The sequence below is a fragment of the Chiloscyllium plagiosum genome, chromosome 14, assembly GCF_004010195.1.
Source record: "Chiloscyllium plagiosum isolate BGI_BamShark_2017 chromosome 14, ASM401019v2, whole genome shotgun sequence".
NCBI lineage: Eukaryota > Metazoa > Chordata > Chondrichthyes > Orectolobiformes > Hemiscylliidae > Chiloscyllium > Chiloscyllium plagiosum.
Window position 1 is genome coordinate 28,269,273 of NC_057723.1, and position 22,825 is coordinate 28,292,097.

The following is a 22,825-nucleotide window of genomic DNA, read 5'->3' on the forward strand; positions in this document are numbered from 1 at the left end:
AGGAAAGCTGCTTCTAATTGAAGAGAAATTGTCAAAATTAACATTTGTCTCTCTTCTGTTGTACTACTTACTTGGCATGGCATTGGTATGATAACGTATCAACATGGGAGGCTAAGAGAAGCCTATGCATGGCATTTGTATACTCTCGGTTCTGGAATAATGACCAAGAAAATAATATTGATTCAGTGTCTGGAAATAATTTCTGTTACTTGGTCACTTGGGCTAAACTCCCAACTCACTCTTGCCTTTCTGTGCTGACTGTTGCTGTAGAAAAAGGTTAAAAGAGCCTCGACTTGCTCAGGAGTACCTCAGGGTTGCGAGGTGCAGTTCCACGAGGATTACTCTCAATGTATCACTGAGACCAAATGGGTGGTATAGTGGCTCAGTGGTTAGCACTGCTGCCTCACAGGGACCGAGGTTCAATTCCCACCTCGGGTGACTGTCTGTGTGGGGTTTGCACATTCCCCCGTGTCAGCGTGGGTTTCCTCCCACAATCCAAAGATGTACGTGCCAGGTGAATTGGCCATGCTAAATTGTTGATAGTGTTAGATGTATTAGTCAGGGGTAAATATAGGATAGGGGAATGGGCCTGGGTGGGTTACTCTTTGGAGGATTGGTGTGGACTTGTTGGGTCTGTTTCCATACTGTAGTGAATCTAATCTTAAAAAAAGAAGTGCATGATTTGGCAGTTGAAGTGGAAGTCATCCATTAACTGCTTAAAAGGACAATACCTTGTGAAGAAGCATTGACAAGATTTTGTTTTTGGCTTCACAATCTTATTTAGACCCAACTGTGGTTCTGGCTCTCACATACTTGTCCCACAAGGTATTCTCAATTTTACTTGAATGCTACTAAACTAAAAGCATTAAATGAATCCTACACCCTATAAAATTTGTACCTGCTTCAGTTGCAAGTGCATGCAACTTGCACTCAATTGACCTTCCTCAAAAATGTTGGCTAGGGATTTCAGAAACTCATACGTCAGTAAAGTATTATTATAATTCAGACAGGAAACTAGTAACTTAGTTATGAAAATAGAGGAAAGAGAAATTCATAAGATGGCTAATTTAAGAGGTTTGGAGCTATTTAAAGAACTGCTTAAGTTTTAATTGCATCATTTAGAACAGCTGAAGGTCACAATTATGTAGCTGTTTCTAAGCCAGTTCGAGTGTACTTAACTATCAGTACAAACTGGTAAACCCCAACATATATGAAGGAGGACATTCATGCAATTTTGTGGCTCTACGTTATTTTTATCTGTTTCAGATGCATTTTTAAGTAAAAGAGGAAAAAGGACCATTTTAAAAACCAATTGCAGTTGTTCAAATGTAACTTTTTGATGCTATATACTGGTTCTGATGTCATTCTGGGAAATAAAACTCTTGTTGTCTGTCAAATGTAGTAAATATTACATTCATCAAGAAACACCAGGCCTTCATTCCCATGTCTTATACTTTTTTCCTCCATGAATGCCATGGAGGATATCATTCAATCAGTGGATACCTGTAGGATAAAGTGAGGACTGCAGATGTTGGAGAGCAGTCAAAAACAGTGTGGTGCTGGAATAGCACAGCAGGTTAGGCAGCAGAGGAGCAGGAGAGTCAATGTTTTGGGCATAAACTCTTTTTCAGGAATTTGGGGGTGGAGGATGGAGCGCAAGGGGGCTGTGAAATAAATGGGAAGGGGTGGAGCTAGGGGAAGATGCAATAGGTAGATGAAGATGGGAGGTGGTAATGGTGATAGGTCAGAACGGAGGATGGAGCAGATAGATGGGAAGGATGATGGACAATTCGGACAGTTCAAGAGGCCGGTGCCAAATTGAAGGGTTGGATCTGGGATAAGGTGAGGTCTTATAGTACCTCATGCAAATGGCTATTATTGGTATATCAGTCAATATTTGTCATTTTTGGTATATTACCAACAACCATCCACACCATCAGGTGTCAATAGATACATTTTCTTAAACTGGCATTTACGCAACATCTTTGGGTGTCTGAAAACACTTTCCAATCAGCTAAAATAATCTAAAAGACAATTGTACACTTTTGGTTCTGCAGTAATGACTGAGAAAAGGATATTGATTCAGTGCCTGGAAATAATTTCCATGACTTGGAAGCTTGAGCTAACCTCCCAACTCCCTCTTGCCTTTCTGTGCTGACTGTTGTGATAGAGAAAGATTTTAAGAAAAGCCTCGGTTTGCTCATGAGTACCTCAGGGTTTGGAGGTGCAGTTCCACAAGGGTTACTCTCAAATGTATCACTGAGACCCGAAAAAGTAGTGTATAATTTGGCGGGTGAAGTGGAATTCATCCATTAACTGCTGACAGGCATTTATTGTACTAGCAGAAGATATAGCGTGGAAACAGGCCATTTGCCCAACAAATCGACATCGAGCGTTCAAACAGCAACCCACTCAAACCCATTCTCCTGCATTTACCCTGACTAATGCACCTAACACTGTGGGCAATTTAACAAGGTCAAATTCACCTGACCGGCACATCTTTGGATTATGGGAGGAAACCCACGCAGACGCAAGGAGCATGTGCAAACTCCACACAGACAGTTGCCCAAGGCTGGAATCAAAGCTGGGTCCCTGGTGCTGTGAGGGAGCAGTACTAACCACTGAGTCACCATGCCACTCTTGCCCAAAAGATGGCATCTCTGGAAGATCAGGACAATGCCAAGCAGTTCATTTTCCCATTTAATCATTATGCCATTCATTTCTTGAAATTCTGCCTGAATTCCTTTAGCTGATGATAAAGCATACTGATGCAATGCGGCAAATGACTTACAAATCATATAAACTATCTTCTTTCACAATGGTAAAAATAAGTTCATTAAAATCAGAAGCATGTTTTATATAGCTTCCCTAGCAGAGATGGAATTAGAGAGTGGTGGTAATTCAGGGGGCTTGATATACTACAGGATACTACAGTGTATTAAGACGCATGCCAAATTATGTCATTGTTATGCTACAGGTATCTCAGGAACACTAGCTCATGGGGGATTTATTAAAGCACTAAGACTAAAGTCCTGCTTTCTCCCAAGATTTAAAGTGCAGTTTCAAGTGCAGAAATATAAAGTCATCGAGTCATAGAGATGTACAGCATGGAAACAGATCCTTCAGTCCAACTCATCCATGCCGACCAGATATCCCAACCCATCTAGTCCCACCTGCCAGCACCCGTGCCATTTCCCTCCAAAACCCTTCCTATTCATATACCCATCCAAATGCCTCTTAAATGTTGCAATTGTACCAGCCTCCACCTCTTTCTCTGGCAGCTCATTCCATACACGTACCACCCCCTGTGTGAAAAAGTTGCTCCTTAGGTCTCTTTTATTTCTTTCCCCTCTCACCCTAAACCTATGCCCTCTATTTCTCGACTCCCCCACCCCAGGGAAAAGACTTTGTCTATTTATCCTATCAGTGCCCCTCAATTTTATAAAACTCGAAAAGGTCACCCCTCAGCCTCTGACGCTCTAGGGAAAACAGCCCCAGCCTATTCAGCTCAAATCCTCCAACCCTGGCTACATCCTTGGAAATCTTTTTTGAACCCTTTCAAGTTTCACAACTTCTTTCTGATAGGAAGGAGACCAGAATTGCACGCAATATTCCAACAGTGGCCTAACCAATGAACTGTACAGCCTCAACATGATCTCCCAACTCCCGTACTCAATACTCTGACCAATAAAGGAAAGCATACCAAACACCTTCACTATTCTATCTACCTGCGAACACACTTTCAAGGAGCTATGAACCTGCACTCCAAGGTCTCTTTGTTCAACACCCCCCCCTAGGATCTTACCATTAAGTGTATAAGTCCTGCTAAGATTTGCTTTCCCAAAATGCAGCATCACACATTTATTTGAATTAAACTCCATCTGTCACTTCTTGGCCCATTGGCCCATCTGATCAAGATCCTGTTGTAATCAGAGGTAACCTCCTTCGCTGTCCACTACATCTCCAATTTTGGTGTCATCTGCAAACTTACAGTAGAGGACCCAGCACCGATCCTTGTGGCACTCCACTGGTCACAGGCATCCAGTCTGAAAAACAACCGTCCACCACCACCCTCTGTCTTCTACCTTTGAGCCAGTTCTTTATCCAAATGGCTAGTTTTCCTTTATTCAGTGAGATCTAACCTTGCTCACCAGTCTCCCATGGGGAACCGTTCGAACACCTTACTGAAATCCATATAGATCACATCTACTGCTCTGCCTTCATCAATCCTCTTTGTTACTTCTTCAAAAAACTCAATCAAGTTCCACAAAGCCATGTTGACTATCCCTAATCAGTCCTTGCCTTTCCAAATACATGTACATCCTGTCCCTCAGGATTCCCTCCAACAACTTGCCCACCACTGATGTCAGACTCACCGGTCTATAGTTCCCTGGCTTGTCTTTACTACCCTTCTTATAGAGTGGCACCACGTTAGCCAACCTCCAATTTTTCGGCACCTCACCTGTGACTATGATACAAATATCTCAGCAAGATGCCCAGCAATCACTTCCCTCGCTTCCCACAGAGCTCTAGGGTACACCTGATCAGGTCCTGGGGATTCATTCACCTTTATGCGTTTCAAGACATCCAGCATTTCCTCCTCTGTTATATGGACATTTTGCAAGGTGTCACCACCTATTTCGCTACTTCCTATTTCTTCCATATCCTTTTCCTCAGTAAATACTTATGCAAAATACTCATTTAGTACCTCCCCATCTTTTGCGACTCCACACAAAGGCTGCCTTGCTGATCTTTGAGGGGCCCCATTCTCTCCCTTGTTACCCTTTTGTACTTCATGTATTTGTAAAAACCCTTTGGATTCTCCTTAACTGTATTTGCCAAAGCTATTTCATGTCCCCTTTTTGCCCTCCTGATTTCCCTCTTAAGTATACTCCTACTGCCTTTATACTCTAAGGATTCACTCGATCTATCCTGTCAATACCTGACATATGCTTCCTTCTTTTTCTTAACCAAACCCTCAATTTCTTTCGTCATCCAACATTCCCTATATCTACCAGCCTTTCCTTTCACCCTAACAGGAATTCTGGATTCTAGTTATCTTATTTGTCACTGACCAATATTTTGCAAATGTTCAAAGAATTTCAGAAGAAATAAGGATATTATCAACTCACCTCAAAGAGGAATGACTTCATAGAAGCATAGAATGGTTGAGAGGAGGCTATTCAGCCCATCATTTTTGCAGCAGCTCTTCAAATGAGCTGCATTAATTAGTGCGAATCTTCTGTTTTTCTCCCCATGCCTTTGTACATTATTTCTGTCTAAATCATCCGATACATCTTTGAATGGCTGCAGCACAAAAGGGGACCACTTAGTCCATTGTGCAACAACAACTGAACTAGCTCCACCCCCCCACTACTTTTTTATAGATTTGCAATTTACTTTCTTCTCAGATAGTCATCCAATTGTCTTTTGATGTCTCGAGACAATTTGTCTTCATCATACGTACTGCATTCAAACCCTGACCACTCGCTGTTTAACAAAAAGTTTTTGCCCTCACGTTGCTTCTTTGGACAAATTACATTTTATCAGTGCCCTCTGTTATGCATCCATCCCCCAACAGGAACAATTCCTTTCTATCTAATTGGTCTAGATGCTTCATGTGTTTGAACACTTATCAAGTCTCCTCTTAACCATCTCTTCTCCAAGTAAGTGAACTCAACATCTTAAATTTACCCACGTAACTGAAGTTCATGAACCCTGGAACCATTCAACCTTTTCTGCATTTTCTAATGTCTTCACAGTCTATGTCTGATGCCCACAATAAGGAAATATTCATTGAGGCTGACCCTAGGGTTTTTTAAAAAAATTATTATAACTTTTTGTGTTTGTACTCTAGGCTCTTATTTGTAAAATCCAGAATACTCTATGTTTAACTGGTTTCTTACTCAACCTTCAGTGACTTTTGCATATTTATCTTAAGGTCTCTCTGCTCCTGCATTTCCTTCAAAACTGTACCATTTGATTTATACAAAATAAATACATTCCTACAAAAATGAATTTCATCTGCCACTTTCCTGCCCATTTTACCAGAATGTTTGAGATTTCATTTTAAGAACATGCTAATTAGCAAGTAACTAGAAAGTAGTATGCATGACTAGATAATATTCAGTCTACCTTGTAAAATGTAGTGTGAGGCAATGTAGCCATGTTTCCCTGTAATAATAATTGATGTTCTGTTACAATTCTGTCTGCTGAGCAATCTTGCAAATATAGCTTCAAATAAACAAAACACATATGTATTTACCAGATCTGGCGTAAGATTGGTAAACTTGTTTAAACAAAAAATGGTGATCAGTAGTGGTTATGCTTACAAGATGTGAAGGCAGTGAGGTGAATTTGAAGACCACTGCAGAAGCATAGGACAAGGTTTGAAGTGGTGCAGTATCAGTATTTACATAAACTCCAAGGGGCAACAAAAAAAACACTATAAAAATGGCACTGGCATAGCATTCAGTTTAGTATTTGTGGACTAATTCATAGAGGCATTCTGCCAGTTTTGAATTGGGCTGTGAAAGCTGCAAGGTCATGAAAATAGGTGCTCAAGGCCATATCCCTGAGAAAAGGGAAAATATGTAAAAGATATAGGAAATAAAGTTGGGCACCAGCCAAATCAGAACAGTAAAGATAGACAAAGAAAAAGCACACAGGGCACTAGGTGGGTGGCATGGAACAAATAATGATTCAGGCTTGTCTCAGTTAATCTATGAAACCTGCTGGACTATCAGATTCATGTAAAGGGAACTTCAGAGTTCACTGTGTGGAGCTGATGTCTTACAGACAACTGCCATAAGAATCAATTGATCAATTCATCAATGCTGCATCAAGGGCAGGAACAGTGATTTCTCATAATCTGAGCTGTCTGGTGGATAATGATGTTCGTTATAGCTTCAACCCTTTCTAAAATGACCTTGGAGAAAAAAAAGGAAAAAAAAAGGTCATCACACTGCCACACTGCTAAATAGGATAAAATATGAACCCACTACAGGCAGACATGCAAGCATGAACTGCAGTTACTTGTATTGGCATGGTAGCCAAGACACGGAAAGTGACTAATGTTGCAAGAAGTGTGGCCTGTTGCACTCACTGCAAACCTAACCTGCATGTACAAGTCATGCGGTGTAAAAAGATAATATACAACATATTGTCAATGAGAGCAGGAAGTGCACCAGAGACATATTAATGCAAACAAACACAGAAAGCTGGCTGCAAGATAAATAAGTGGAAGAGTCTTCAAATCAGAAGGTTGCCAAGTTGGGTAATCTTATATTGAATGGAACTGCAAGAATTCCACCATATACACTGACTGATGAGGGTAGATACTGTTATGGACGTGACCAGACCCCCTCAAAATATACTGAGGCGGCAGCCTAGAACCTAATTTTTTTTTTATTTTAAAGTTAAATGTTAGATACGGTGTTCCAAATGCAATTTGATTGGTCAACCTACTTGACATTAAGCAAAACAATTTATTCAAACCCTAGTTAAAAATTCAAAAAAGACAAGGAAGGAATAGGGATAACTCAATTGTTGGAAAACTGAACAGAACAATAGATATGGATACTATTACTAATTAACTGTGCCAACCTAGTAACATCCCATAAGCACAGCATTGGCAAAAGGGCAAATGCAGAAAACAGATCTGTCTCATATACCAGCCAGCAACCCAGGAAGAGAACCCCAGCTTTTGGCTGTTGTTATCAAGAGAGGGATAAATAGCTTACACTCCAAGACCCCAACAGCAACTGTTACTGAAAACTAAAAATCCCTGGTTCTGTGGGCGAGAGCTTGACCACACCCATTCAGGCTGCTTCTATTTTTCCAGCTTTAAAAAACATCCAAGGCTTCAACAGTTGCTTATCTTTTTATAGACTGCTTGTTACCCGTTTCCCAAACTCTCTCTAAAAGAATTCGGCTCAAAAAAAAACCTCTTAAAGCCACAGCATCATCACAATAACAATGTATCACTCAAGGAAGCTGTAGATAGTTGTACTGTAATACTGCATCATGGTGATCTAGACCAACACTGAGAATAAATATTCATTGAACCTATCAATTCAGCAACCCTCAGTTAACTTAAGTTTTGATAACAATAAGTATGCCTATATATTTTGTTGTCATGAGGTACCCGACTAGGCTGAGCTTTTGCAGAAAATCCTTATTTTATTTCATGAAAAATGTGTTCTTGTTGGAAAAACACACAATCTCCTATGCTTTGCATATTTGTTAAATTGAGGATACATCAGCTATATTTCAATCCACAACTACAATAAAGAATTCCCTTATTTCCTAATGACCTCCATTCTGTGCTCAAATTCAGACTCAGACAGCATGGAATCAGATCCTATGATCCAATTCATCCATACGACCAAGTTTCCCCAAATTAAATTAGTTCCATTTGCCTACACTAGGTCCATATCCTTCTAAACCTTTCCTATTCATGTACATATCCAAATGTCTCTTATATGTTGTAACTGTACCTGGATCTATCACTTCCTCTGACAGTCATTATCTCACTTATTTGTCAAGAATTGTTATTGTGTTTGAAATGGAACAGTCAAGTGGTCACCCTTTCCTTGACGTCCTAGTTGAGTAATCTACTATTTCACTGTTCAATTTTGACATTTTACCCAGAATGTTACCAGACTCTTTCACTCTGAACCTTCACCTTGTTCTATCTTGTAGCTGGCCTTAGTGACAATCTTTTCAATATGGCTCAAACCATTTGGTCACTTGATTTGTCAAACTATCTTGAGATTTTAGTTACCCGGATCATATTATTTCTTATTGTATATCACACAAACTCCACCAATGTTCTATATCACCTCAACATGACTTCACAACTTCTATACTCAAAAGAACTGAGCAATGAAGGAAAGTGTGCCAGGTGCCTTTTTAAACATCCTGTCTATATGTGTTGCAAATGTCAAAGAATTATGTACCTGCACCTCTAGGTCCCTCTGTTCTACAACACTACCCAAGGTCCTTAAATTAATTGTAAGGCCTACCCTTGGCTGTAGTACTGAAATGCAATACCTCGCATTTATGCAGATTGAACTCCATCTGCCATTTTGCAGCCCATTGAATGCACAGTCTATTCCTGATTATGGATCAGGCATCTCAAAAGTTTGAATAACAGGTGAAACCAGTTGTTTCACAGTACTGCTCTGCAGTTGCAACCAGGCATCATGTACACCACTAACAAGTGCTGTTGAACAAACAAAACCAGGTTCTGCCTGTCAAACAATTGAGTTATATGATGTGAGAGTTTCACTGTGAATGGGATGCCAAATGCATTAATCCCAAAGAGTGTCAAACCATATCAAACATTATATTACTTTGACTATTCTTTAAAGAGAAAGATATATAGATATCATGTCCAACCATATGGTAGCTTAAGTGTTCAACAGTATATGTTATTCTGAAATTGGACAACATTTGCTGGATATTCCTGAGTGAATAAAGTTTTTTTTTAAGTTTATTGATGGGACATGGGTGTCACTGGCTGGCTAACATTTACTGCCTACCCCCAGTTGCCCTTGACACAATGTCCCATGATCAATATCCTGGGGGTTACTTTTGAACAAAAAAAAATTAAACCTTCATATAAATACTGCAGTTACAAGAGCGCTGAGGCTAGGCATTGTGGTTAGCAGCTTACTTCCAATCTCCCCACCATCTACAAAGTCCAGGACAGGATTGCAATTGAGTAATCCCCATTTGTCTGCATTATTGCCAACAATGCTCGAGATATCTGACACCATCGAATACAAAGTATCCCACATTACACCTCTTTAATCACCTTCAGCATTCACTGGTTTCAGTGGCAGAAATGTGTACCATCTTCAAGACACTTTACAGCAAGTCACCAAATCTCCCATGGGAGAACCTTAAATGCAAACCTCCACTACCTGGAAGGATAGGGGTAGCAGATGCATGGGGACACCAGCACCTGCAAAGTTCCCTACTGAGACTCATACCATCCTGAATAAAGAACTATATTGTCATTCCTTCACTATTCCTCAGACAAAATGCAAGGACTCTGTTCCTACCAGTGCTGTACATGTCCCTCCATCCTCAGGATTGCTCCAGTTCAAGGAGGTCAGTCTACACCATCTTTTCCAGGATTTCCAGAATTCAAAGGAGATGTGAGGGGCAAGATTTTTTCTTAGACACAGTAAGAAGATTCTGGAATGCATTGCCAGGGGTGGTAGTGCAGGCAGATACAATAGGTGTTTTGAAAGGGACTTTTAGATAGCTCATGAATATGCAAGGAATGGAGGGATCGGGACCATGGCAGGCAGAAGGGAATAGTTTGATCGAGTGTAATGCTTGACACAACATTGTGGGCTGAAGGGCCTGTTCCTGTGTTGCACTGATCTATCTTCGATCTAAGCAAAATCTTGCAGCAATAACTAGCCTTCTTTAGGCTTCAGTATTTTCCACTACACAGAGACATGCCAGCTCCCCTTACAGACATCTGAAGGCTTTTGGCCATATAATTTATACCCACAAGCTGCTAACCTACCCAGCAGCCAACCACATTTATGAGCTGGTCTTTGTCATTCATGGGTGTTCACAAACCAATCAGCTCTCTGTTGTTGGTCAAATCCAACCTTGTACACACCCCCGGTGCCAGTCAGTCAGCAACCAGTCTGCCCTACTGACTGAGCAAAGCAGTGATGTAAACATTATTTCAGATGAGTTTTAGTGACTTGCTTTCTAAAACAAAAAGTGCAGTAATCCATCCCACAATCCTTGGCTTATAAACCATCTTTTTTTATAATTGAGTCTACAATGAAACATTTTGTAAAAGACAAGTTTTGTATTAATAGCCACCATCAAATGATTACACCAAGTTGGCACAACTGCCTTATAAAGTAGGACTCCTCTCCTCTCCAACAAGTTATCATACTGTTCCAGGATTTCAACCCAGTTAAGGTTTTGGGACTCAAGAAAGTATATTTAAAATGTAAAACTCTGCACCATTTTAACAATACATTCCTGCATTGTTGCTTTTCAGTGGAAAAGAGTTAAAGTTTCACCTAATGTGAATCTATGACATGGTTAGATGAACATTATTCAACAGTACCATAGGGATGCCAATACATCATCCAATTATCTTTTGTTATGACATGATGTTGAATTTGGCACTAAATTTGCAATACAACTTGTTCCCTACTTGGATTAGCAATTATAGCCTTTCTGCGTCATAATTGACAAGGTCCACTGTACACTGCAATTTATTTTAAACAAAACATTTGCCACAAGAGTAAATCACAATGTATAGCACATGATAAAATAATGTTCCTCAACTCATCTTGTACTCCCAAAGCTTATAACCTGGTCTGTTACCTTGTTTCACTGCAGCGGTGATCAGCACAGATTAATGGAGCAGACAGGTTGTATGTGTTGCCTCTCATTATTCCCATGTGCTTTATTTCATAAAATCACATGCCTATCAATGCAATTTCTTGACATTAACTATAGTAATTTATTGTAATAAGGCTTCATCTGGAACAGTTTGCAGCAAAAATTTATTAACAAACAATCCCTCCCCTTATTTTCAAGGGTACAGGGCAATTTCAAATTTCAACCTCCCACAGCATAGTGACCCTTGGCGTTCTACCACTTTATATGCACAGATTGCACAGCTTATCCAATTTGAGCTGTCATTTTGAAAAGGTTATGTCTAATAGATGAAATTCCGTTTGATTGTGCTTCTGTTTAGAGCCTTGGGCCTCATTGAAAGTGCTATCTAAATGTGGGTTGTTGTATATTGCAGACCATAGGTTTATGCTAACATAATCATGAAAAACTCCTGTTGAGATTTTAAGCTGTAAAACAGGATGTAATAAAGTCCCAAATTTATTAGATTGCAACGGATTACACATCTAGAAGTAAATGTCTCAGATATTATCAAACATAGATCAAATTAATCACCTAAATGTCTCAAAATCACAAAGCAAGGCTAAAAAGATAATAAGCGCATAAAAAGTATAACACACTAATAAATGCTACGTTCTTAGTTAAGTGAGAAAGTGTCACAAAACCAAGCTAATAAACATGTCATTTTTGTAAACTGTCACAACCACCTAATGAAGGAGCAGCATCCAAAAGCCAGTGCTCCCAAATAAACCTGTTGGACTATAACCTGGTGTTATGTGATTTTTAAACTTTGTCTATGTATTAATAACAATTCAATTCATAGGGTCTGTTTCCATGCTGTATCACTGACTCTTTGGTCCAACCAGTCCATGCTGACTATGTTCCTAAACTAAACTAGTCCCATCTGCCTGCACTTAGCCCATATCTGAACAAACCTTTCCTATTCATGAATTAATCCAAAATGTCTTTTAAACATTGTAACTGTACCAGTTTCCACCACTTTGTTTGTGAAATAACTGCACAGAGGCTGATAGATATCCCATCACAAAGTCATCCTATATTTACATGCGCACTGCACATGGGCTCTGACCAACCAGTTCAAAGCCAGTCCCTAGACTGAAGAGACCTTCTGAATCTCCTGTTTATCTGTCAGACAGGCCTCCATGACCGGCCCTGATTAACGAGATCCACCAATCATTACACTCTGGCAGTTCATTCCTCAGTTGAGAAGTGTGGCACTGAAAAGGCATAGAAGGTCAGGCAGCATCCAAGGAGCAGTAGAGTCGACATTTTCATCATAAGCCCTTCATCTAGTGTCACTTTTCAATTCTGATCTCTGGCACCTGCAGTCCTCATCTTCTCCCAATTTATTCATCACACAAACCACTGTAAAAAGTTGCCCCACATGTCCTTTTATATCTTTCTCCTCTCATCTTAAAATATGCCCCAAGGTATTAAACTCCCCCTATCTAGGGAAAAGGGCCTTATCATTCCCCTTATCTATGCCCCTCATGATTTTATAAATCTCAAGATCATCCCTCAACCTCCTATGCTTCAGTGAAAAAAAAGTTCCAGTCTGTCTTTATATCTCAAGCTCTTCATTCCAGACAACAACCTGGTAAATCTTTTCTGAACTCTCTAGCTTAATTCATATCCTTCCTATAACAGGGCAATGAGAACTGCACCCAGTACTCTGGAACAGGCCGCATCAACATCCTGTACAACATAACATCCCAACTCCTATACTCAAAGGTCTGGGCAAGGAAGGCAAGTGTGCTAAATGTCTTTTTAATTACTGTCTACCTGTGATGCAAATAAGGTAAAATGTCATGATATTATTCATACATTTCCTTTTACATAAGCAGACTTTCAAGGGAAATTCAAAAAGTACAGGGCAGACTCTGTAACATACACATTTATGCCAAAAAAACCGACAGATGTTTCCAATACTGTTGTGCTATTGGTATGTTGCTACTTTTGAAAGCAATGGTCATGAGCCAAAAAGGTAACATGTTTTCAAAATATAAATACATTGGTGAATGTAAAATGTATTCAGATTCTTTTCATCCTACTTCTTTGCCATATCCCAATATTTTCCTTGAACATGAGCATTTTAGAATTCAGGTAAATCTCAACACATTCCCTGGCAATTTGTTGTCACTTACCATAAATCATTACAATAATAATGGTATATGGTGTCAGAATGAAAATAATTGAATGGTATCATATCAATATAATTACAGACAATAATTAAAACTTATCAACATAAGAATATAAGAAAGCATGCAACCATGAGCAGACAGCTGGCATACTCCAGAGATCAAATGCAATTTTCTTCATCGTGAATTCTGCATGATTAATTACACATTTTTTTCTGCAATCCTCAGAGTACAATCAAAACTTCACAATCTCTATTTTGATCACAATTTCATTACTCCAGCCTGAATAATATTCTTCCAGGCATTTCAATGTTCACAGCACAGAAATAGTCATATTCCTAATTTTTTTTTTAAATTGCCCCTAATGAGTGCAAGGTGAAAAGCTTTGACAAAATAAGTTTATTTTCAGGAGTGCTCAAATAGTTTACCACCTTAATCCATACTTATCAGAAAAAGCTTTAGCCCCATTCCAAACAAGGTAATTATCAAGTGTTCTTTTGAATTAATTATTTGGTAGGCCATTAAAATATATAAGCTGCAAGTTAATTCCATATCTATGATTGACTAAAACAGTTGATCTACAAAAAATTTCTTACAGACCACTATTGCACATCTGGTTGTAGCACGAGTCCTATCAACAATCACTTACTGAGGTGCATTGGGGAAAGCCTGAAATGATGAATCCAAACTGTATTGTAAACAAGCAAGCAAATATTCCAAAAGCCTTCACTTTTATTGTATTGGTACGCTTTCTAATTTGAATATCAACTGGCCACGAGACAGAACCAGATGTTATTTTGACTGGTATTTGTGATGATTTGACAGCTGACACCCAGGATGTTTTTGCTAAAAGGATGCTTCAAACCTGCATAAACTCTCAATTGAAATAGGGGAAATGAATAAAGAAATAAAAATTAGCCGTGTGTTTTTCCCTCGCTCAATTTGAAAAAAAGGTTAAAATAAATTTGCAGGGATCAAGCTCTTGGAGTGAAGTTTTACCTGACTGGGTCATGGACATTTGCCAGAAGGTGGAATCAAACCCTAGCCCCTGGTGTTGGGAGGCAGTAGGGCTAACCACTGAGCCACTGTGCCGCTCCCTACTGGGTCATGAATTGAAACATCAGATAATAAGTATTGGAATAAGTACATGGAAAGATACAAGCTTTCAAATTGGGATTTTTGACCTCTGCCCTATTCTCTGAGCCACCTTCCCCCTTAACCTCTTGTAGAGGAACTCACACAAATGCAGTGTCGAAGAATATCAATGAACTGTTATGCCAATGTATGATCTTTTTAAGTCGACACAACCTGGATTTGATATACAAATATCAATTAAGAATGAACAAAGAAAACAACAAATAATTATTTTTAATATAGATCATGGTAATTTATTGGAGTCAAAACAATCAATTATTGTACTTTTGCTTTGTTTCTGCCTAAAAAGGATCAGATGTTTTTGATAAATACTTCATAAGACTTCAAACGACAAATGATTATTCATCATTGAACATTGCCTGGTTACTTGAGTTTGCAAAAATTGTACTTCTAGCAGTGTTTAATCCAGAGATCAATTACCCACCCTTGTATGGAGTGTGTTCATATTGGAATTTTAGTGTGTTATTTTCAACATGCCTCCATCCTAGAAGACTTCAATAGCTTAAAATTTCTGTGTTCATATTTTGTCAAAAAATGTTTACTATTTGTAAAAATAGCATTGCAGTCGATAAACACTTTAAGATCAATAGGATAATGATCATTTTTAACATGCACCCAAGTGGTGCAGTGGTCACTGATTTCAGACCAGGTGATTCCAGTTTGGCAGTTAGCAGGTAAGATGACAAACAGTCAAATGACAAAAAAAATTACTTTCTACGACCAGAAGGTGTGCAAAGCTGTGCATATATCTCTTATCCAATAATTACTTCATAGCCACCAGCAGCTGTATGTCCTGGTAAGAGGTGGACCACCCACATTTAAATATGACAGTTGATAAAAATCAGCCAAGATATCAAGCAACGCGTTTTAGGACAGTTTTCCACTTACAATCACATGTCCACCACTCAACAAACCTATCACCTTCCCACCGACTGCCCCTCGCCACTGCCCACACAACCTCAACTATCCAGACTTGGACAACACTCAGCCCACAACTACCAAGGTGATTTATGTGACCCACCATGCCTTTAAAATACAGATAAGTATCAGCATGACTAAGATTTTCGAAGGAACTGCTCCGCCAAACTAAAGGGTGGTTCTCTCCTGCATTTGCTTCCAAAAGGTTCATTAGTGAATTGATCATAGCAATTGCAGGACAGAAACAGTTCGTCATTGGAGGAATGTACAGCACAACATGAACGATTTAACTGAACTCGAGGCCCGAAACTATCGCAAATTGTGAGGCTTTGAAAAATAATTCTGGGAAATCAAAATCCATGTTGTGGGGTGGTGAAAGTCGGATGGTGTAACGTGGTTGGGAAGGGGAGGTATGTATCGGTGAAAGTTGGGGATGGTCCATAAGCATCTGGAGTTAGGGAGACATACAGACATTGGCAGGAGTGAAAACAGTCACAGCAATAGCCCAGGACTGATGAGACAAAACAGGGTGAAAGGGAACGTAGGTTATTATATGCACGGCCATACTATCCTGCTCCTGTGATTTTAACCATTAAACCTCCTGGACTTCTGAGAAATTTGGGTTGGGAGGTGGGGAATCATGAGTGTCAGAGTCATAGAGTCAGATGTACAGCACAGAAACAGACCCTTCGGTCCAACTCATCCATGCCAACCAGGTATCCTAACCTAATCTGGTCTCATTTGCCAGCACTTGGCCCATATCTCTCTAAACCCTTCCAATTCATATACATATCCAGATGCCTTCCAAACGTTGCAATTGTAGGTGGGTAATTGAGTGACATTAGATGTTGCTGGCCAGATGAGTAAGTGAATGACTGGACTGGGATAGGTGACTGAGTGATAGGGTGGGGAAAGAACGTGATTCAGTGACTGGGAGATGGGTAAGTCAAGTAACTTGGGTGGTGAGTGGGATTGAGTTGGGATACATCCCTTTCCCCAAAATCCTCTGCAACTCTCATCCAACTTTCTCAAAAACCTAGCTATAACATTAGCTGGGAAAGTAGGAAACCACAGGCTGAAAGACAACCCACTTCTGACATCAACTTTCATGTGAATTCTGGACTGTGCTCCAGAGGAAAACAGAGCTCAGTGTTAGTTAAAGCCAACTCCTTAGGTCAGTCCAGACTCCCAATTCCCACTCTCTTCTCAAGGTGATCTGGACGTGGGGCCTAACCATTTACTTCTTCTCACTCGATTGCCTAAATTGAAAGTTTTTTTTTCTCCTAAATTGTTTCAGGAGTAGAGTAGTAGTTTGTTTACAGTTATTGTTGCTATATTATAAGATCCTCCCTCATTCTTCTAAATTCCAATGAATATAATCCCAGTCTACTCAGTCTCTCCTCATAAACCAACTCCTCATAACTCCCTCAACTCCAGAAACAACCTAGTGAACCTCTTCTGCACCCCTCCAGTGCCAGTACATCCTTTCTCAAGTAAGGAGACCAAAACGGAACACAGTACTCCAGGTGTGGCCTCACCAGCACCTTGTACAGCTGTAACACTACCTCTTGGCTTTTAAACTCAACCCCTTTAGCAATGAAGGACAAAATTCCATTTGCCATTCCTACTTGTACCTGCAGACCAACCTTCTGTGATTCATACATAAGGACACACAGGTCCCTCTGCAAATCAGCATGCTGTAAGTTTTTACCATTCAAGTAATAATCTATTTTGCTGTTCTCCTACCAAAATGTATGACTTCACATTTACTAACATTGTATTCCATCTGCCAGACCTTTGCCCACTCACTCATTGTATCTAAGTTCCTCTGCAAAGTTTCAGTCATCAGTCTCTATGAGCAAAAGAACATTTGCGATGTGGCCACCCCAGGTAAGAAGGTTGGAGAACCCTGATCAGAACACTTATGGAACTTTTCTGTAACACTACCAGGGCTTGAATAGCAATAAAAAAAATTAAAAGTTAAGGAAATTGTCCTGTCCACACTTAAAGCATTGACTTATATGAAATCATTATTGACTGACAATAGAGTATCTAAAATTGTCATATAAATTGAAAAACACTGTAGGTTCCAATTTTATGGTTTCAATGGGCTTTTGTAAACAGTTTTAGTGTTGTAATTCTCATTTTCAGACAGCTCATGGCAAATCCAGATTTTTGCAGTCAGTCTAGTGTGGCCACCATGTAAAACAGTTACCTTTTGGAGGAGGGTGAGTCCACGTGTATAGAGCTTCCTCGCCATCTTCTTTTGTAACCATCCTTCTGCCATCAACAAGCATAATCCAAGCAAGTAAAGAAATGACCAGAACACAGTCGACTTCATTGGATCAACTCTGTCAGAAACAAGAACAACAACTGTCAAATTATTGCTACTCAAATATTTTCTGTTTTGATAAAGCTTGCCTTATCATTTTATTTCAAAGTCCCATGCAATGGCTGATCATTGTGAATATTGTGCACGTAGATGTAGTTTTCATGTTAATTATGCATATCATTAGCTACACATGAGTACTAATGGGAGCTTTATAGATCTAGATCTCAAATTTTAGATGTTTCATAATATCCATAAAAGCTAGCCAGATAATAATATTGTGACAGGAAATGCAGATTGTTTGGTACAGTGATTAACATAGACAGGGTAAAGAATGCTTTAAAGCAATGCATAAATAGTGGAGATTTGCTATAGCATTTGGAATAAAGAATCTCAGATTATTTTGTAATCTAGTTAATGTAAACTAAAATGCATGATAGTGATAGATTATATAATTTTTATATACTATACCTAGTAAAAAATAACAAAAAACTGATCGTATCAAAGAAGTTCTGCTTGAATTTCCATCCTTCAGTTAATGGAAAGAAACATTCCATGGGGTGTGTGACACACAAGCAACTTGTTACAGCCACTGTTCTATCCAGTGTTGAAAGTTAACATTTACCATTGTTGGTCACATATTTTATCATGTCACTTTAACAGGTGTCAGGAGGAAATCCAGTATCCTATGTCAATATATTGCGGAGATAAACCACACAATTTTTCTGTCGACTCCCAGTATGTACAATTCCCTACTTTAAAAGCAATGCAGTACTTTGAGTCACTGTTGTTAAAAAGTGCTTTGAAAATCCCAAGATTGTGAAGAGTGAAGTCATCTTGAAAATCACATAGGAGAAAGGTTTCAAAATTACTCAAACACAATTCACTGCCAAATAAAAGAAAATATTTCTTACATACTCTAGACCAAGGTTTAAAATCACACAGTTAATTACTTTTAAACAAATACAACAATCTATGCAAGTTAAGAACTGAACACCACCATGATCCTGTGATCAATGACCAATGAATGAATCTCATGGTTCACTGAGGGCTGAATGGTGGCAGAACTGACAGAAGAATTTCCTGCGACTTTGCTTGAAAAGCCACATTATTTTACATTCACCTGAACAGGAGGAACTTCTTTCAAGAGATAGCACTTCCAGTACTGCACTGAAAAAACAGGTCTCAGCCAAGATGACATGTTTATATTTTGTGGCTTGAACCTAAGACCTTCTGGCTCAGAGGTGAGCATGGTGCTGTTCAACCAAAAGGAGGTTAACGTCAATATTAGTGGAATATCTGTGTAAGTATCTAAAGAAATTATGTACCTTAGTGTGTGTTATGTTATAGTGGAGAGGAGCAATACACAGGAAATAGGTTTTTACATAGCTCACCTTATTTTGATATTATGATTGAGGATTTAAAAAACCCCAGAAAAATGATTTTAGAACATTATTTGCAATTTTTCTCTTGAGTTTCTATTGATATTCTATGAAATGGATAGAAGATGACCAGAAGAACCTCTGCAAAATACCATCGATACCTATTTAAAAAAAAACGTTCCTGTTTGGAATTACATTCATCAGACTCAATAAATGGATTGACAGCTTTTAGCGACAACGCTGCGATACACATGTTAAAGTAGTCTTGAAGGGAATCGACAATGCATCCTAGTTTTCTGCAGAAAAACTCTATGGATGAGTCACATCTGCAAAATCTCAACACTGACTAATAACAGAGGACCTAGCGAGGTGAACCTCATTTTTCTTTTCAGAGTATGTGAGAAAACAAAGCCACAGACTCAACAAACTGCTTTGTGCTGACATAACAGTAATGTGCTCCTGGCTGTGAAAACACCTGGCTGCTGTTGCTAGTAAAAACTGCATAGATTCAACTGGTTACATTCCAGCTGTATATCAAGCTTTGTAAGCCTTCCCCTTGTCAGACAATCAGTACCTAAAGTCTAAGCTTAGGCAACCCACACAAAATATCTGTGACTTTACAGAGAGAAAGGGGTGAATCATTCAACTTTATTGAATTTCATGGAGGGTTTCTCTCCATGAGATCTGGCAACTTCTCTCAAAAGATCATCTAAAACTCACTCCCTTAACTACCTACCATAAAAATAGGAACAGGAGTAGACTGTTCAGCCCCACGAGACTGCTCAGCTGTTTAATAAGATCATGGTTGATCCAACATTCCTCACATTCACTTTCCTGATCTTTCCCCATAATGCTTAATTCCCCTACTGATCAAGAATAACCTTAAAATATACGCAAGGACCGCACCACCACACTGTTGGTGACAATTCCTCATCATCTCTTAAATTGGTGCCCCTTTATTCTAAGACTTATGCCCTCTTGTCTTAGACTTTTCCATGAGGGGAAACATTCTCTCAGCGTTTACCCTGTCAAGCCTCTTAAAGAATTCTACATGATTCAATGAGATCACCTCTCATTCTTCTAAATTCCAGCAAGTAGATGCCCAGCCTTTTTAGCCTTGCTCATATGATCTGGGATCATCTTAGTGAATGACTTACAATGAAGGGATACCTTTCCTTAAATGAGGGGATCAAAACTGCTCACAGTATTCCAGATGCCCATATGGTGTGCTCTTCAACACTAGCCTGATTCTTCTAGTCACCGTGGCAGAGTTTGAATATCCCAGCACAGAGAAGCACCTATGGTGCCAGTGTCATCTTGCATTGAAGTGCCAATGCTGAGCCTTCAGAGTAGCCCTTCACAGGCAATGTAATGGCATAGCAGCTGCAAATCCAAGTGTTTATGGCACAAACGGCAAGACCGATACATCTTTGCACATACAACTCCACTTTCTTGCGCCAGTTGCTGTTTAGCCAGCAGGTCACACAGCTTGTTGATCCTGAGCCACATCCCATCCCTTCGTTGTGGTGATTTAGAGAGTGCACTCTGTCCCCAGTGGTGGCAGCAGACCAACATCTCTCATCCAGTGGTGGTCCATCATAGGGGGAGCACTCAAAATTATGCCAGACATCATTTTATTCACAAATAACAGAAGCAAAATAAACAGAGGCTCCAGAATACAAAAGAATCACTTGCATGTTGACCGACAACTATTTTACAATCAATGATTTCTTGCTGCACTCAGCTGTCATCTTTTGGAACTAGGTGTCCAGCAAGCCCTGTCTGGCTTGTAGTGCCAGACCCAGCTGAGCTCTGAAATGCACAAGGAAGGTTTTCTCCTCTTCAAATATCCTTGTGCCCTTTTTGAAAGGCTGATATCATTCTCTTGGTTACTCATAATTCAGAGTATCAGCTTGCTTGCTCCAGGTGTGCAAAACACAGCACATTAGGATGATGAGGCACACCATATCCTGAGTATATCATACAACAAACCTCCGGTCTTCCCCTCCTCCCCACAGACTTCTATGTCCTCCATTCACTATTGCCTCCCCCTTCATTGAACTTTTCCACCAGCATATATGCCCCATATCAACCCAAATCTCCCACTCCACCCCAGAATTCAACATCCCACCCTCTATTGAGAAAGAAATCTCCTTTAAAACACTCCTCCTCGATGTGCAGACTCACAGGACTAACTACTGTCTGGCCTTTTGACTGACTTCAACAGACAGCCTCAGATCATAACTGAGAAGACCCTTGACCACTCTCCTTGCAGCTCCCCGATTCCCCTGACTTCTTTCAGAGGCCCTGCAAGACTATCTGTTGCACAGTTCTCTGACTGTAGTTAGATAGAGCCCCTGACATAACTGACCATAGCCAAGCTGCCAGCTGGCAGTGTCTGTGACATGGGGGGTGTAGCCACTGCCCATGAAATGGTCCTGAAACATTATGTGTGGGGTGTTCAAGATGGTGATCTGGAAGAGCAAGTAATGAGCTGGAGTCGAAGGTAGTCTCTTTGACTTCCGTCTCATAAATTCTTGGTGTCAAGTTTCCTCACGGTATGTGGTATGATCGGAAGTAACATATAAATGAGGTGAGATTTACAGAGGACAATTCCAAACCAAACCAGCACTTTGCTGGTAAAGGCAGCTGGTTGTGTCCAATGTCATGATAGGCCTTATTTTCTCCCAGAGTTCTACGGGCCTGGTAAAATTCTGTCCAACTGTACATTCCATATCATGCAAACTGAATTTTACTTAAAATCTAAAAGCTGCAAAATTCAGAAATGTGAAACAAAAGAGTTGGAAACATGCACAAGATGATAATATAGGGGAAAGGTGAGAAAAATTAATGTTTGAGGATTACTCTTTTTCAGAACTAGGAAGAAAAATGAGTGAACAGCCTTTCAAAGAACAGAACAGAAGTAAAAAGGATTGTAGAGATGCAATGGATTAAAGTTTGAAATGCTGCAAAGTGAAGCAGAACATGGTTAAAAAGGACAAATTGTCAAGATGACAACAGAAACAGCAGCATGATTTAACAAAAATAAAGGCAGGTGAATGGAAAAGGATGTGGCTGGGAGGGTATTATAGCAAGCTATGTCTGAAATAGAAACAGGAGCAGCTGGCAAAGTGGGACAGGATCTCATTGCCTGAGAAGTATAAAACAGTCTAACACCAAACAGTGTCAGCACAGTTTTGAGACAAAGTTACACTCGTGTGTCAGCCCACAGAACCAAGAATATTCAGAGTTCCGAGACAATTTCCCCTGCCAATTCACTCCTTTAAAACAGAAGTAGATTTTACTGTGGGCTTCACATTTACCCAAACATGGTACAATCATATTTAGCTAGACTCTTTAGGCCTTATTGTTAATCTTTGTGTAATCAGTCCTTCAAACAAGTATAGGCAAAGCGACAAGCACATCAGTTACAGGAAAGTGAATATCAGAGATTGAGAAATTTGCCGATACATAAT

The 22,825-nt window shown here is 39.6% G+C and overlaps 1 protein-coding gene across 2 annotated transcripts in view; it reads right to left on the reverse strand.

The window, feature by feature from the left end:
- LOC122556579 (follistatin-related protein 5-like) overlaps positions 1-22,825 on the reverse strand; it is a 563,792-nt gene that overhangs the window by 535,683 nt on the left and 5,284 nt on the right. For both annotated transcript variants that reach the window (XM_043703426.1, XM_043703425.1), the window contains exon 2: positions 17,854-17,989. In XM_043703426.1, the coding sequence (XP_043559361.1) occupies positions 17,854-17,979 (126 nt within the window). In that variant the 5' untranslated portion in view covers positions 17,980-17,989. The remainder of the gene's footprint in view (positions 1-17,853; positions 17,990-22,825) is intronic.